This window comes from Pseudorca crassidens, chromosome 11 (genome assembly GCF_039906515.1).
Source record: "Pseudorca crassidens isolate mPseCra1 chromosome 11, mPseCra1.hap1, whole genome shotgun sequence".
Lineage (NCBI taxonomy): Eukaryota > Metazoa > Chordata > Mammalia > Artiodactyla > Delphinidae > Pseudorca > Pseudorca crassidens.
In genome coordinates, this window is record NC_090306.1 from 80,121,584 (window position 1) to 80,136,567 (window position 14,984).

The 14,984-nt window shown below is 37.2% G+C and overlaps 1 protein-coding gene across 6 annotated transcripts in view; it reads right to left on the reverse strand.

Annotated features, from left to right (window-relative positions):
* Nucleotides 1-695: 695 nt before the first annotated feature.
* Nucleotides 696-14,984, reverse strand: part of CEP83 (centrosomal protein 83) — a 117,879-nt gene continuing 103,590 nt past the window's right edge. For 4 of the 6 annotated variants that reach the window (XM_067697559.1, XM_067697558.1, XM_067697557.1 and 1 more), the window contains 3 exons: nt 4,336-4,439; nt 2,356-2,545; nt 696-1,373 (listed from right to left, as the gene is read on the reverse strand). In XM_067697559.1, the coding sequence (XP_067553660.1) occupies nt 1,269-1,373; nt 2,356-2,545; nt 4,336-4,439 (399 nt within the window). In that variant the 3' untranslated portion in view covers nt 696-1,268. Of the gene's footprint in view, nt 1,502-2,355; nt 2,546-4,335; nt 4,440-14,984 lie in introns of those variants that run through there. The other 2 variants (XM_067697561.1, XR_010932529.1) reach the window with 2 other exon arrangements.

Below are 14,984 nucleotides of genomic sequence, written 5' to 3' on the forward strand. Positions count from 1 at the left end.
CGTCTGGAGCTTGTGCTCCACAACAAGAGAGGCTGCAACAGTGAGAGGCCCGCACACCGCGATGAGGAGTGGCCCCCGCTCGCCGCAACTAAGAAAGCCCGCGCACAGAAACGAAGACCCAACACAGCAAAAATAAATAAATAAATAAATAAATAAAATGTAAAAAAACCGAAAAGCAAATGGGGACTTACCTGGTGGCACAGTGGTGAAGAATCCACCTGCCAATGCAGGGGACACGGGTTCGAGCCCTGGTCCATAAAGATCCCACATGCTGCGGAGCAACTAAGCCCGTGCACCACAACTACTGAAGCCCGCGCCCCTAGAGTCCGTGCTCCACAACAAGAGAAGCCACCGCAATGAGAAGCCCACGCACTGCAATGAACAGTAGTCCCTGCTCCTGCAACTAGAGAAAGCCCACACGCAGCAACGAAGACCCAATGCAGCCACAGAAATAAAACATTTATAACAGTTTGGTTAGATCCAAAACAGGAGGAGGAAAAGTTAAAAACCAGCAATATTTCTAAAGGGACCCCACTGGGTGCAAGTTTTACAATGAATGGCCCTTGTTTTATAGAGCCACAGGATTTAATTTGTACTTTGTTATATTTCCTATCAATCCTAACCCAACGAAGCCAAAATTAGTGAGATCTTCTACACTGTATGGTTAAAACAAAATTAAACACAAAACAATGCAGTTAGAAAAATGTTAAGTTCTTTAATAAATTATGTGCACACAGCTTTTAGAAAAGGTAGTGTTTTATAATATATATCTAGATATCTTATTTTTTTATACTAACTTTAAAATTGTCATTTTTCAAGAACTAGAGGTTTATAACTCATATATAGTAAACCAGAAAATGTTCACTGACCCTGTTATTGCCAAGCATCTCAAAGAAGAGGAAGAGGGAATTCAAGATGGGCATGTTTTAGGCAAAATGCCAAAAAATTCAACAAAGTAAGATTAATAAAATAATTTAAAAACTTGATTCCCTAATGAGTTCCTTTTATTCATTTATTTCACATTCTCAAAGGGTTGTCAATAATATTCTAAGTATCTCTGAAGCTGCTTTAGTGCTTCACTTATCATTAGCATAACCCTAAAATCCTGACATTCATTCAATACATCATGTACTGGTACCTTCTCTTGAGGCACATTCAAGTGTTTTGGCAAACAGTAATGAAGTATCTAAATACCACATACGTTAGAACTTCAAGCCTTATTGAGTCACTGATTTCATCCCTTTTGATCTGCCTTTTCTCCAAGAAAATCATTCCCCAGGAAATCCAAGTTCCTCTAGTTGTTTTCTTTGTGTTGTTTCTAGTTCTTCCAGTCTTTTGCGAAGTAGAGAGAGTTCTCTTTGATGCTGCTCCTCCTTAAAAGCACAGAAAGAGGGAAAAAAAAAGAAAAGAAAAAGCACACCAAAAAAGACTTAGAAAAACTGGTGGAAAAATAACCGTTAGGCTGTGGCCTCAGTGCCTCTTTTATTCAGGCCTGCAACACCTGGCAAGAAAAGGATGACCATTTTAGCAGTCTAAGAACACCAGCATGGTCTAGACTACCAACTAGTCCTTGCTTCTCTCCTGCCTCTGGCTGTAGCCTTCAGCAAAAACCCAAAGTCTGTTCCTCTCTAGGTGTAAAATTCACCAGGGAGTGAATTAGATAATAGTAATGTAGGGCCCAGCTGTACTTATATGGCAACTTTCTAATGTGATGAGAGTTTAATAGCAGTTTATTATATAAACAAAGCACTTCGTTTGAGATTCAATTCGGTGACTTACAACATTAAAAATCTTCAGTGCTTTCAACATTACAAAATGTCATTGCTTAATAACAGTTCATCTTCTGAAAATCATCCAATCAATTTGATTCCATCAACATCTCAGGGATCTGATAAAGTAGAACCATCTCAGGTTTTGGGATTAGATTTAGGTATGAAATTCAACTCTCACTTAGCTATGACCTTAGTCAAGTCACTTCACCTCTCTGACTCAGCTTCCTCACCTGCAAATTGGGAATACCAATACCTTCCCTCAAAGCATTTTTCATTAGGATTAAATATTGTATGGAAAATACATAGTGCAGTACATTTGCGTAAATGTTGGTAGTAATTAGCATTGTATGAGTGACTACAAACTCAACAGTTATTCAAAGACTTATCAGTTAAGCTTCTTCCTTTCAACTGCCCAACAGGAGACTTTACTCCTAGCACCATCGCTAAAGGGTAGGATAGACTCAAATCCACTATGCCTCTCAGCAGACTTTTCTGGTAAAGATTTAGGTTTTTAACTATTTAAAGAGGTAAAAACGTATGGAAATAGTTATCTAACTTTCTTCCCTAAAATAAATGCTCATACCTGCATATGAGGAGGAAAGGATAGTTCCATGCCTGGAATCACAGTTGGTGACTGAAAGCTTCCAGGATTGATGGATGCTGTTGAAGGTATGTTAGGACCCAAAATTAAACTTCGAAATTCATTATGTCTTCTCTGTATATCCTTTAGTCTTTTTTGAAGCCTTGTATGTTCTTCAAATGGAACATTTTGTCTTAAAAAGAAAAAGTGTTTCTGTTGTTTAATACAGTTACATTCTATTGAAGAACGGTATGAGTCATAGAACATAATTTTAATTGGAAGAAAAGAATTTCTAAATTATAAGATTTATCTATATATAATATACACATAAAATTTGGTTTATCTAGAAAGATAAACAGAAACATGATATGACATCTTAATTATATGCGTTATTGTTAGCCCTGCAGGCTATCAACTGATTTTAAAGTTTTATTTGCCAATTAATCAAAGATTAAAAATCTTTTGATACTTTTACTTTCATTTCCACTTTACTCCACCAACCCATGAATCCTAAAACTAAAAGGAGACTCCTTAAACCAAAAGGGTGCCTTATTTTACTGCAGGAATCAAATAGAAATAGAGAAAACGCCAGGTTGAATCTTTTTTTTTAAAGGGAATTATTTGTTTGTTTGTTTATTTATGGCTGTGTTGGGTCTTCATTGCTGCATGTGGGCTTTCTCTAGTTGCAGTGAGTGGGAGCTACTCTTTTTTGGGGGGGGGCTACTCTTTATTGCAGTATGTGGGCTTCTCATTGCAGTGCATTCTCTTGTTGCAGAGCACAGACTCTAGGGCTTCAGTAGTTGTGGCGCACGGGCTCTAGAGTGCAGGCTGAGTAGTTGTGGTACACGGGCTCTAGAGCACAGGCTCAGTAGTTGTGGCGCACGGGCTTAGTTGCTCCACAGCATGTGGGATCTTCCTGGACCAGGGCTCGAACCCGTGTCCCCTGCATTGGCAGGCAGATTCTTAAACACTGCACCACCAGGGAAGCCCTAGGTTGAATCTTATGAATGCCATTTTTGTAGGTGAAATATGGTCAATTTTCACAGATCACCACCTTTTTGGACATAAATTTCCTGACGATCAATCACACCAGTAATCAAATATAGTTTCAAAACCATTCAAAGTTCTAGGCCATCTGTGCTATAGCTGCCCAATCTTGAATTGGTAACACCTCCTCCATAACCATTAATTTTGAAATATTAAGTTGAATTTTGTTTTAGAATGAATTTGGTGGCTTCTTACTTTGGAACAGAGAGTATTATAAAGTTGGCATTTATTCCACAGTCTAGAAACCTCTTGGATGTTCTAAAAAAAACACAACTGTTCACATTTTGGTAATAATTATACCCAAGAAGACCAGTGCACATTATAAAAAACATCACTGCTTGCTATACAGGCAATTCCCGTTACAGAAAAGTCTGATACTGTCTAAATGCTGAAGACAACTACTAATTACCTGAATTTGAAAAGATTTTATTAACTTGAATCACATGGGTCAGACACTGCCACTACCACTATCTTAATATGGTAAATCTCTGCTAAAAAATGCTAATGATGCAGATTATTAGCTGTGCTTGGATGTAAATGAAAAACCAGAAGCTACTGCCCAATATTTTCCATACCAAAAAATAAAAAAACTGAACTTTGATTCAAAGTTGTGGCCACAATTTTAGAACTTGTAATCACTAAACTGTCTCGTCTCAGCAGCAAGGATTCACACCACTCCTGGCTACCAAAGCCAGTGACTGACCTCTCCTGTCAGTCCCAACTGTAATACAAATGCATGTGTTAAAGACCTTTTGGTTTGAAGAAACATTCAATCAGAAAAAAAAAGCAAAGATAATGAGTTAGGAGTCTAATGCATAGTTTTAGAATTCTTTTAAATGTATATTTTAAAAGAAACCCAAGTGCACTATACTCAGAAACAAAGTTGTATAATGTCAAAATAGCCACATGGGGTATGTATACATACAAACACATTACCTATTTAACACCTGATTTTCTGTTTCTAATTCTTCTCTCTTTGCCTCCAAGACTTCTACCTTTTCCTGCATTCTCTTCAACTTGTTTTCATGGAGAGATTTTCTCTAGAAAAAGAGAAACAATTAATATGAGCAAGTATGGTAATACATACTCTCCTATTTGAACAAAGCTATATAGTGAATATTTTACTCACCAAAAAAATTTTACTTAGAGATGAGTATTTTCAGGGAATACTAGGAGCAAAGATTAGTAGATATGATGCTTACTAAAAATTTTAAAGGTAATAAAACACAGATCTACCTCATATCCTCAACGTGACAAACAGAACCATTATAAATGTCAAGCCAGAAAATTGATATCAATAAGGAAATTGTGCAAATAAAAAATCTAGGAAGGGAAGGAGTCAAGTTTTACTAATGAGTTTACCTGTCACCTCATAATCGTGACTGTTCATTTTCCCAGACGATTATCATGGGTTTAAAACAACTATAAATTTAAAATTTAAAAGCATGTTTGCAACTGATAAATTGCTACCAAAGTAGTAAATTAAAGGATCAGACAGATAAGATTGATTATGGATGCATCTCAGTTTGAAAGCATGCCTTTCTAAATATTAAAAAGAAAAAAATTTAAACTTCATAAAGGGAAAATTTTCTAATATGGAAAAATCTATGTATAATGCAAAAGTAGTAAATGAAAAAAGGTAACACTTTTTCAGTTTTATAAACAGGTCGTTTTTATTTTATTTTTTACAGAAAAACACCTATAAATGTTGACCCTCACTTAGTAGCTCCAGACCTTTTAGATTTCTGGTTTCTAACTCTTTACCTAAGTATAACAGGCTTACAGAAAAATGCACATAATGTAAATGTAAAGCAAAATGTAAAACCACGAAGCAAATGCTGGTGTTGTTACCTCACAGGTCAAGAGCACTGCCATACCAAAAGGGCCCCTACCCTTCCCTCCTTTCAATCTCTACCCCCTCTGTCCTCTGAAAAGGTAACCAACTAATTTACTTCCAAAGCTGTAGTTTTGTGTATTTTTGAACTTCATACAAATGGAGTCACAGTGCACATTCTTTTACAGATGGCTTTTTTCTTTCACTCAATACTGCGAGATTTATTCATGTTACTGCTTACGGGTATAGCTCATTCATCGCCTACCCTGGCCCAGGAACCACCCTTTTGTCCTTTATTAGCACAAGTATGTATATATGTACAGGTGACTCAGGACTCTGTCTATTCATTCACCTGCCCACATCAAAGAAATCATACACTATATACACTTCTGTTTCTGGATTTTTTGGTGGTTGTTCAACATTTTATCCCTATGACTAAGCCATGTTATTGCATGTCACAGTTCCTCTCTACTGTTATGCTGTTATCCATTTTACAAACACACTATATTTTATCCCTTCTCCTACTGATAAGAATTTGAATTGTTTTCTACTTTGAAGCTACTATGAATCAAGTTTTATGAACATTCCTGAATATGCTTTTGGTAGATATATGTCCTCATTTCTCTTTGAGTATATACCCAGGAATGAGTCATACAGTATACATATGTTTTATCTTTAGTAAAAACTGTCAGTTTTCTAAAGTGGTTCTAACTAATTACTAATTACAGGCCCACCAGCAATATACAACAGTTCTAATTGCTCTACATCCTTACCAACACTTGGTGTGGTCGGTCTTTTAAAATTTTAGCTACTCTGGTGGAATAGAATAATATGTCACTGTAGCTTTAATGTGCATTTTCCTGTTAGCTAATGAGGGTGATTACCTTTTCTTATGCATACTGACCATCTGGATTTCCTTTTTTTGTGAAGTGTTGTCTTAGTCTTTTGCCTGTTTAAAAAAAATTTTTTTTGAGTAATCTGTTTCTTATTTGTAGGAGTTCTTTATATATTCAGAATACGAATCCTTTGTCAGATATTTGTGTTGCAGATTGACCTTCTCTCAGTGTGTGGTAACATTTTTTCCCATAAGAGTGTCGTGTTATAAAAAGAAGTCCTTAATTGTAATAAAATCCAAATTATCAACCATATCTTTTACAGTTAGTGCTTTTTATGTCCTGTTTAAAAAAACTTATCCCAAGATCTTAAGATTTTCTCCCCAAGTTTTTTTCTAGCAGCTTTATTTTTTTACTTGTCACATTTGGGTCTGTGGTTCATTTTTATCTAATTAGGTTGGGTTAATGATAACCAATTGACTCCACATCATTAAAGGACTATCCTTTCCCTATTGAAAGGCAGTGGTACTTTGTGGTAAGTCAGGTGTTCATATACTATTCCTGGACTGTATTCTGTTCCATTTGTCTGTCTGTCCTTATGCCGATACCACACTGTTTTAATGACTGTAGCTTAAAGTAAATCTTGATACCTAGTAGTGTTAAGTCCTCCAGCTTTGTTATTTTTCTTCAAGATTGCCTTGGTTGTTCTAGTCCTTTGTACTTTCATATGAATTTTAGAATCTACTTTCCAATTTCCACAAGGAAAACTAATGAAATTTTGATTAGGACTGCATTCAATCTACAGATCAGTTTGGGAAGAACTGACATCTTAATAATATTGAGTCTTTCAAATCAAGCGTGGTATAGTTTCCCTTTATCTAGGTCTTCTTTACTTTTTCTTAGCAATATTTGCCTATCTTTTATTAGATTTGTTCCTAAATATTTTATATTTTTTATGCTAATGTAAATGGTATATATTTTATTTTCTAATTGTGTATGTAAAGAAAGAACTGATCATCACAGAAATGCAAGTCAAAACCACAATGAGATTATCACCTTACAACTGTCAGAATGGCTATTCTCAAAAAGACAAGAAACAACAAGTGTTGGTGAGAATGTGGAGAAAAGGGAACTCTCACGCACTGTCGGTGGGAATGTAAATTTATGCAGCCACTATGGAAAATAACACGAAGGTTCCTCAAAAAATTAAAAATAGAACTACCAGCAATTCCACTTTTGGGTATTTAGTGAAAAAAAAACAAAAACACTAACTTGAAAAGGCATATGCACCCCCCATGTTCATTGCAGCAGTATTTACAACAGCCAAGACATGGAAGCAACCTAAGTATCCATCAATGGATAAATGGATAAAGAAGATGTGATACACACACTGGAATATTATTCAGCCATAAAAGAGAAGAAAATCTTGCCATTTGTGACAACATGGATGGACCTTAAGGGCATTTTGCTAAGTGAAATAAACCAGACTGAGAAAGAAAAAATACCACATAATCTCACTTACATGTGGAATCTTTAAAAAAAAAAATAAAATAAGCTCAAAGATACAGAGAACAGACTGGCAGTTGCCAGAGGCAGGGACTGGGGGCTGGGTGAAATGGGTGAAGGAGGTCAGAAGGTACAAACTTCCAGTTATAAAATAAATAAGTTCTGTGGATGTAAAGTACAGCATGGTGACTACAGTTAATGATACACATTGCAATATTTGAAAGTTACTGAGCGATATCTTAAAAGTTCTCATTACAAGAAAAAAATTCTGTAGCTATATATGGTAATGGATGTTAACTAGACTTATTGTGGTAATCATTTTGCAATATATATATATAAATACCAAATTTTCTCTATGGAAGGTTTTAAATTAAGGAGTCCATTTCCCTAATGGATACAGGACTATTTAGATTTCCTAATTATTCTTGTATTAGTTTTGTTGAGATGTTCAAGGAATTTGTTCATTTCATCAAAATTGCATAATTAACACAGTTGTTCTTATAATAGTCTTTTTGTTTTAATATCTATAAGATGTATAGTGATACCCCTTTTTCATTCATTATATTGTCCATTTGTGTTTATTCATCTACCTACCTACCTACTTTATGAGGAGTTTGGGGAGAAGCCATTTTATCAATCTTTTCAGATTGATCAGCTCTTGGCAAGTTAAATTTTCTATTGTATAACCTCTGCTTCATTGATTTCTGCTCATGCCTTGCGGAGGCAGATGAAGATGCTGTTAAATCTACACATAGAGTTCATAATTCAGTTATTGTGTTTTTTAGTTCTAAGCCTGCCATTTTAAAAAATGTCTTCTAGTTTACTGATCAATTCTCAAGCATTTATTTCTGAGCATCTACAACACGGTAATTTTAAAGTCTGTATCTGATAACTCCATTACCTGGATCCCCTATGGGGGGTTTCTTTATATTGACTGTTACTTCTCTTGATTTTCAATGTTATTTCCTCATGCAGCTATTTTTAGAATTATTATTATTAATAGAAATTTGTTAAAATTGATAAACCAATACTGATACATTATTATCAACTAAAGTCCAGTTTACATTGTCACTCTTTGTGTTGTTCAGTTCTATGGTTTTGTCAAATGCATACTGTCCTGTACGCACTATTGCGGTATCATACAGAATAGTTTCACTGCCCTAAAAATTCCCCGTGCTCTACCTATTCATCCCTACTTCCTACCCCACAAACTGTCAATCACTGATTTTTTTTCTGTCTCCATAGTTTTGCCTTTTCCAGAATGTCATATATTTGAAATCTTACAGTTTATATAGTCTTTTCAGACTGGCTTTTTTCATTTAGCAATATGCATTTAAGGTTCTTCCATGTCTTTGCATGGCTTAATAGCTCATTTCTTTTTGTCACTGGATAATATTCTCTTGTATGGATACAGCAAAGTTTTTTAACCTTCACCTACTGAAGGACATATTGCTTGCTTCCAACTTTTGGCAATAATGAATAAAGCTGATACAAACGTTTGTGTGCAGCTTTTTTGTGTGTGTGAACATACATTTTCAACTCATCTGAATGAATACCTAGGAGCATGACTGCTGGACCGTATGGCCAGACTACATTTTAACTTTGTAAGAATCTGCCGAAGTGTCTTCCAAAATGGCTGTACCATTTTACAACCCCACCAGCAATAAATGAAAGTTTCTATTGTTCCATATCCTTACCAGCATTTGGTTCTGTCAGTGTTTTGGATTTTAGCCATTTTAATGGATGTGCAGTAGTATCTCTGTTTATTTTTTATTTAGAGCTAGACACTACATTTTAAAAACTGAGGAAATAACTGAAGCCTACAATGCTAGTTTCCCTTAAAGCAGATTTACATTTGTTTCTTGCAGGCAGCTAGGAACACTAACAACAGGGGTTAATTTAATCTAATTTTAAGGACAGATGATCTGAAGCTGTGCTTCAATACTTGCAAGGGCCAGGCTATTTGCAGTTAGTTCACTCTTAGTCCAAGGGCATACCCCTTCATGGTCTCAACCCACAGCACTAGTAGACTCAGACCTGAGACCCTCTCTCTGGCAGATTCTGAACTCCAATTTTTGGTCCCCAAGCCCTATGAGGTTGTCAAAAGCTTTGCTTCACTTCTCAGCCTCTCAAGCTGTCTCTTCCAGAACTGGCAGCTTCCTCTAAGGGAAAAGCAGCCCCAAATGCTGAGCTCACCTCTCCAGGTTTCCCATCTCTCCAGGATCTTGGCCTCTTAATTCTTCACTGCCCTTCATGGAGATATTTTTAAAAATATTTTGTCTGATTCTTCTAGTTCTCATGTGGAGAGCTGATCCACATATTTCCTAGTCTGTCATTATCAAAAGCATATGCTCCTTTTAGGTATTTTAGTTCAACTAACAGCAGACATTTTAAAGATCGAAATGCTTAATACTTCATTATTATATGATTATATAAACCTGCAATCTTAAAATCTAGTTCTATTTCTCCATTTGTACTGCTCATTTAAATTGTAGTAAAATACCAATTTTTTCACTATCATCTTCAAATCTTAAGCATGTATATTTACACACACACACACACACACAGAGTGCACACTTAACTGGGCCCTATATTAACCATAGTTAATACAAAATACAGGGATTTCTGAAGGGAATTCCAGTCATAAAATACAAAATCTTGAGAAAAGGCTTTTTTAGAAAGGATAAGAAATGAATTAAGAAGAATCTGTAATTCTATAGGAATGTGGATTCCCCTGATGGTTCTCCAGCAGGGGAACTGATGGGTGAAAGCATTGTTTTGAAAAGATTAATATGGTATCAGTGTATAGGATGGACTCTGAAGTTTGCCTCTTAAGAGGCAAATCTGGAGATAAGCTTCCTGAAGACAGGGTTCAGGACAATGTTGCCCCATCCTCATCACTGTAAAAACAACCAGCCATTTACTGAGCACTACTCTTTGCCAGGAACTGAGTTAGAATGCAGCAAAAGAACTGGATAGCTGGTTGACTAGCAGACCCAATGAATGCCTTAGACCCTAACATTATAATCATTTCTTTGCAGCACCCTCATTATCTTGACCCAAGCCAAGCCTCCTTCTTCTTCTTCTAACACACACACACACACACACACACACACACTGACCGGTCTCACCTTAAATTAACCAGCACTAACTTCAAATGGGCCCCCCTATTGGTACCTGGAAATCCTACTAATTTCCCTAATCCAATCACTCTCCCAAACTCTTACATTCTTTCACAACTTCTTGTCTCTTCTCAAATCTGTTAGACCTCCACTCTTCACAGTCTGAGCTGGTGACCCAGATTCTTTTTTGCATTGAGAAAATAGCAGCCATCAGTACAGAATTTCCACTACATCCATTAATTTATCAGGAACTTACAATCATATATTTTGTCTTTTTTCCAGGTACAATAGATACATTGTGTTTCTATCCCTTCCCTCTCTGAATTGAATCTAATGCCCTTCTGCCTACTAAAAGATATCATCCCTTCATTTGCCCCCTCTTTCTCCTGCATCATCAATTTTCCCCTTGCTACTGAATCATCCTATAATTTCTCCCTTCTTAAAGGAAGCCTTTGCTCCCACAATGCTAGCTATTACCCCAGTTCTCTGTTCTTCACAACAAAATTCCTTCGACAAACTATACTCCATTTCAATCAGACCTGCATACCTACTACTCCACAGAAACAACTCTTGACAAAGCCACCAACAATTACCATATAGTCAAATGGATTCTTAGTCTTCATCTTACTATTTTATCATCTTACCACTGTGAAATAAAATTCATATTTATGGCAAGACAAGAAAAATTTAAACATAAAAATTCTTCTCTGCGCTTTGGCCTCCCCTCTCCCCTCACTGTGCCTTGTGTATCTGCATTATGCATTGACCATACCTCCCCCATCAGCAGGAATACCTGCTCAACCATAAACAGCAACATTCTCCTAGCATCAGCAAGACAATGCCTTAAAAGAGAACATTCCTTCTAGATTATAAAGGGTCACATGACCCACCACAATGGCACTAAAATCTGGATTTTGTAAACTGTCAATAATAGGTCATTTAATGTACAGCCCTCTGTCTCAAAAAGCTTATATAAACTGTATCTTGACTTCTAACGGGCGGAACAGTTCTCAGAGCCTTCTGAGATGCTTTTCTTGGGTTTTAACCCTGAAATTTGTCTTGAATAAAATTTTCCAATTCTTTCTTAGGTCGCCTGATTAATCTTTCGTCGACACTATAATGTCATTCGACACAGCTAATCCTTCTTGAAGCATTTTTCTTCATTTGGCATCTAGTACTCTCTTGGTTCTTTTCCTATCATATTGGCCACTCCTTCTCAGTCTCCTCCTTAACTTCCCAACTTCTAAAGTCTGGAATTCCTCAAAACTCAAACCTGTTCTTTTCTGTCTTCCTTCACTTTCTAGGTGACCTTATTTTTTAATCCCATTGCTTTCAATATCACTTACATGCCGGTAAGTCCCAAATCTTTATCTCTAGCCTAGTCCTCTTCCCTGAAGCCCTGATTCATGTATTCACCAGAATGCTTAGTATCTCCACTTGGAAGTCTAATGGGCATCTCAAAGAGTTAATGTGTCCAAAAGAGGCATCTTTATTTTATCCCTAAACCTGTTCCTTCCAAGGTCTTTCCCATGTCAGTAAACAGCAATTCTATTTTAACCACGTGCTCAAGCCCAACATCTTAGGCATCTTTGATTTATCTCTTTAATACCCTGTAACCATTGTAAGTTCTACCTTTAAAAATATACAGAATCCGACCACAAGTCTGCTACTAGCTCTCTACATCTCTCATCTGAACTACCGAAAAGTGGTCTTCCTGAGTCCTGTTTGCCCCTCTACACAACAGCCAGAGATTCTCCTGAAGATATAATTCAGATTACAGCATTTCTCAATTCAAAACTCTCCAGTGTGTTCCTATCTCATTCAGAATAAAACCCCAAAAAAGCCCCTACATCACCTAGCCTCCTACTACTTCTGTCCATTCCAGTTACCCAGGTCTCCCTCCTTGTATTCCTTCAACATACCAAGCAGACCCCTGCCTCTTTTACTTTCTATTCCCTCTGGAACATTCTTCCCCTACATACAAAATATGGCCTCCCCCTTCTTTCCTCGAGGTCTCTGCTCAAACGTTACTTTATCAGAGGCTTCTCTGATCACCTATATAAATGCCCTCTATCCCCCTTAGTTTTCCTCTTAGCACGCATCTCCACCTGACATTTGTTCCTTTACCCCATGTCTCCCATCCACTACAACATAAGCTCCTCAGTGCAGAGTCTTTATTTCTGTATCCCTGTGAATAAAACAGTACCTGGTATAATACACAGTAGGTTCTCAATAAATCTGTTGAGTAAACTGCCTAAACAAATATAGAGAAACCTCATAGTGAAGAGAGTCTGAGCTAGGATGTTGCAATAAGAATAAAAAGAAATGAGGTGGGGAAAATGTGAGATACATTATAAAGGAAGAATTCACAGGCTCTAGTGACTATACTGGGTAGAACAGTGTCTCCGAAATATTTATGTTTACTCAGAATCTCAGAATGTGACTATGATATAAGAAGAAATATATCTGGTCTTTGCCCTGGGCTTCTGGCACAGAGCTCCTAAAACACATGGAATTTCCTGAGTCATAGGAGCATCTTTTGCTATTCATAACCAGCCCTTTTCAATCATACCTGAGTTAATACTAATGAGTTAACTTAGGGTGGGACCCCTAGGTAATCTCAAAATAGAGCTAGTCACTAGAAAGACCAAGTGGTAAGAAGGTAGGAACTTGCAGCACTATTCCCACCTCCCACTCTCCACCCTCCACTTCTGGGAGTGGCGGTACTGGAGATTGATATCTATTAAAAACTCTTGAACAAGGATACCTGGAAAGCTTCCAGGATAGTGAATACATTGATTTGCTAGAAGGGTGGCACTCCCAGAGGGGGCACCCCTCCCCCTCCATACCTCGCCCTATACATCTCTTCTATTTGGCTGTCCCTGAGTTGTATCCTTTCTAATAAACCAGTAAATACAAGTAAAATGTTTTCCTGAGTTCTATGAACCTGGGTGGGGGGTGTTATGGGTACCCCAATTTATAGTCATTGGTCAGCAGTGCCGATGGCTAAGGACCTGACACCTGACATGGGGTTAGTCTTGAGGCTGAACCCTTTAATTTGTGGAATCTGATGTAGTGTCAGAATTTAACTGAATTATTGGCACCCAGTTGGTGTCCAGAGAATTAGATAATTGGTTCTTGGTGTTGGAAAACACTCCAGAGTGACCTTATCTGAAAAAAGGGTAAAGTTAAGATGAGGTTATACTGGATTAGGGTGGGCCCTAAATCCAATATTGACTTGTGCCCTTAGAAAAAGGGAAAAATCTGGATACAGAGACAGACACACACCACGTGAAGAGAGAGGCACAGATTGAAGTGATGTGTCTGCAAGCCAAGGAACACCAAGGATTGCTAGCAACCACCACAAGCTAGGAGAGAGGCATGGAACAGATCCTTCCCCAGAGCCTTTGGAGGGAGCATGGCCCTATCAGCACCTTGATTTTGGACTTCTAACTTCCAGAACTGTGAGATTATAAATTTCTGTTGTTTTAAGCCACACAGTTTGTAGTAATTTGTTATAGCAGACCTAGGAAACGAATACAGTGACTGATTATATTTGGGGAAAGGGAGCCCTTAGGATGAATCAAAGGTTTGAAGACAAAGTAACTGGAAGAATGATATTCTACTGAAAGAAATGAAAGTCCACAGGACAAAGTGGCTGTAAGAAATGATTGTAATTTTGATTTTATCAGTCCAATACAATCACAGGTCTATCAAATGGATGCCTTAGTGTTACACACATTACAACACAAAAGAGTTAAAGAAAAATCAAAAGAATACTGATGTAAGAATCAAAGCTGAAATTTTCCTTTTATCACCTTCTAGCCAAATTCAATGAACTCTCTTCAATAATCACGACCATTTACCTTTGATTCCTTTCTTTTCCTGTGGCTTCTATAACACCATACTATAGCTTCTACTTCTATGACCATTCCTCTACTAAATCCAGCTCCTCTTCCCAAGTCAACTTAGTTCTTAGTCCTTTTATTCTTCAACAGTTCTCAAAATCTCAAGTGTCTAATTATACATCCCTGAGCTGAATTACTGATCTCCACACTTTACATTCCATTATTTCTGTTAATCTACATGATATCTTCACTTAACAGTCTAGGACAGGACTTCCCTAGTGCTCCAGTGGTTAGGACTCTGCGCTTCCACTGCAGGGGGCACGGGTTTGATCCCTGGTCAGGGAAGTTCCACATGCTGCACAGTGCAGCCAAAAAAAAAAAAAAAGTCTATGACATGTCTATATGGATGCACTACCATCAATTCATACCTGACGTGTGTTTA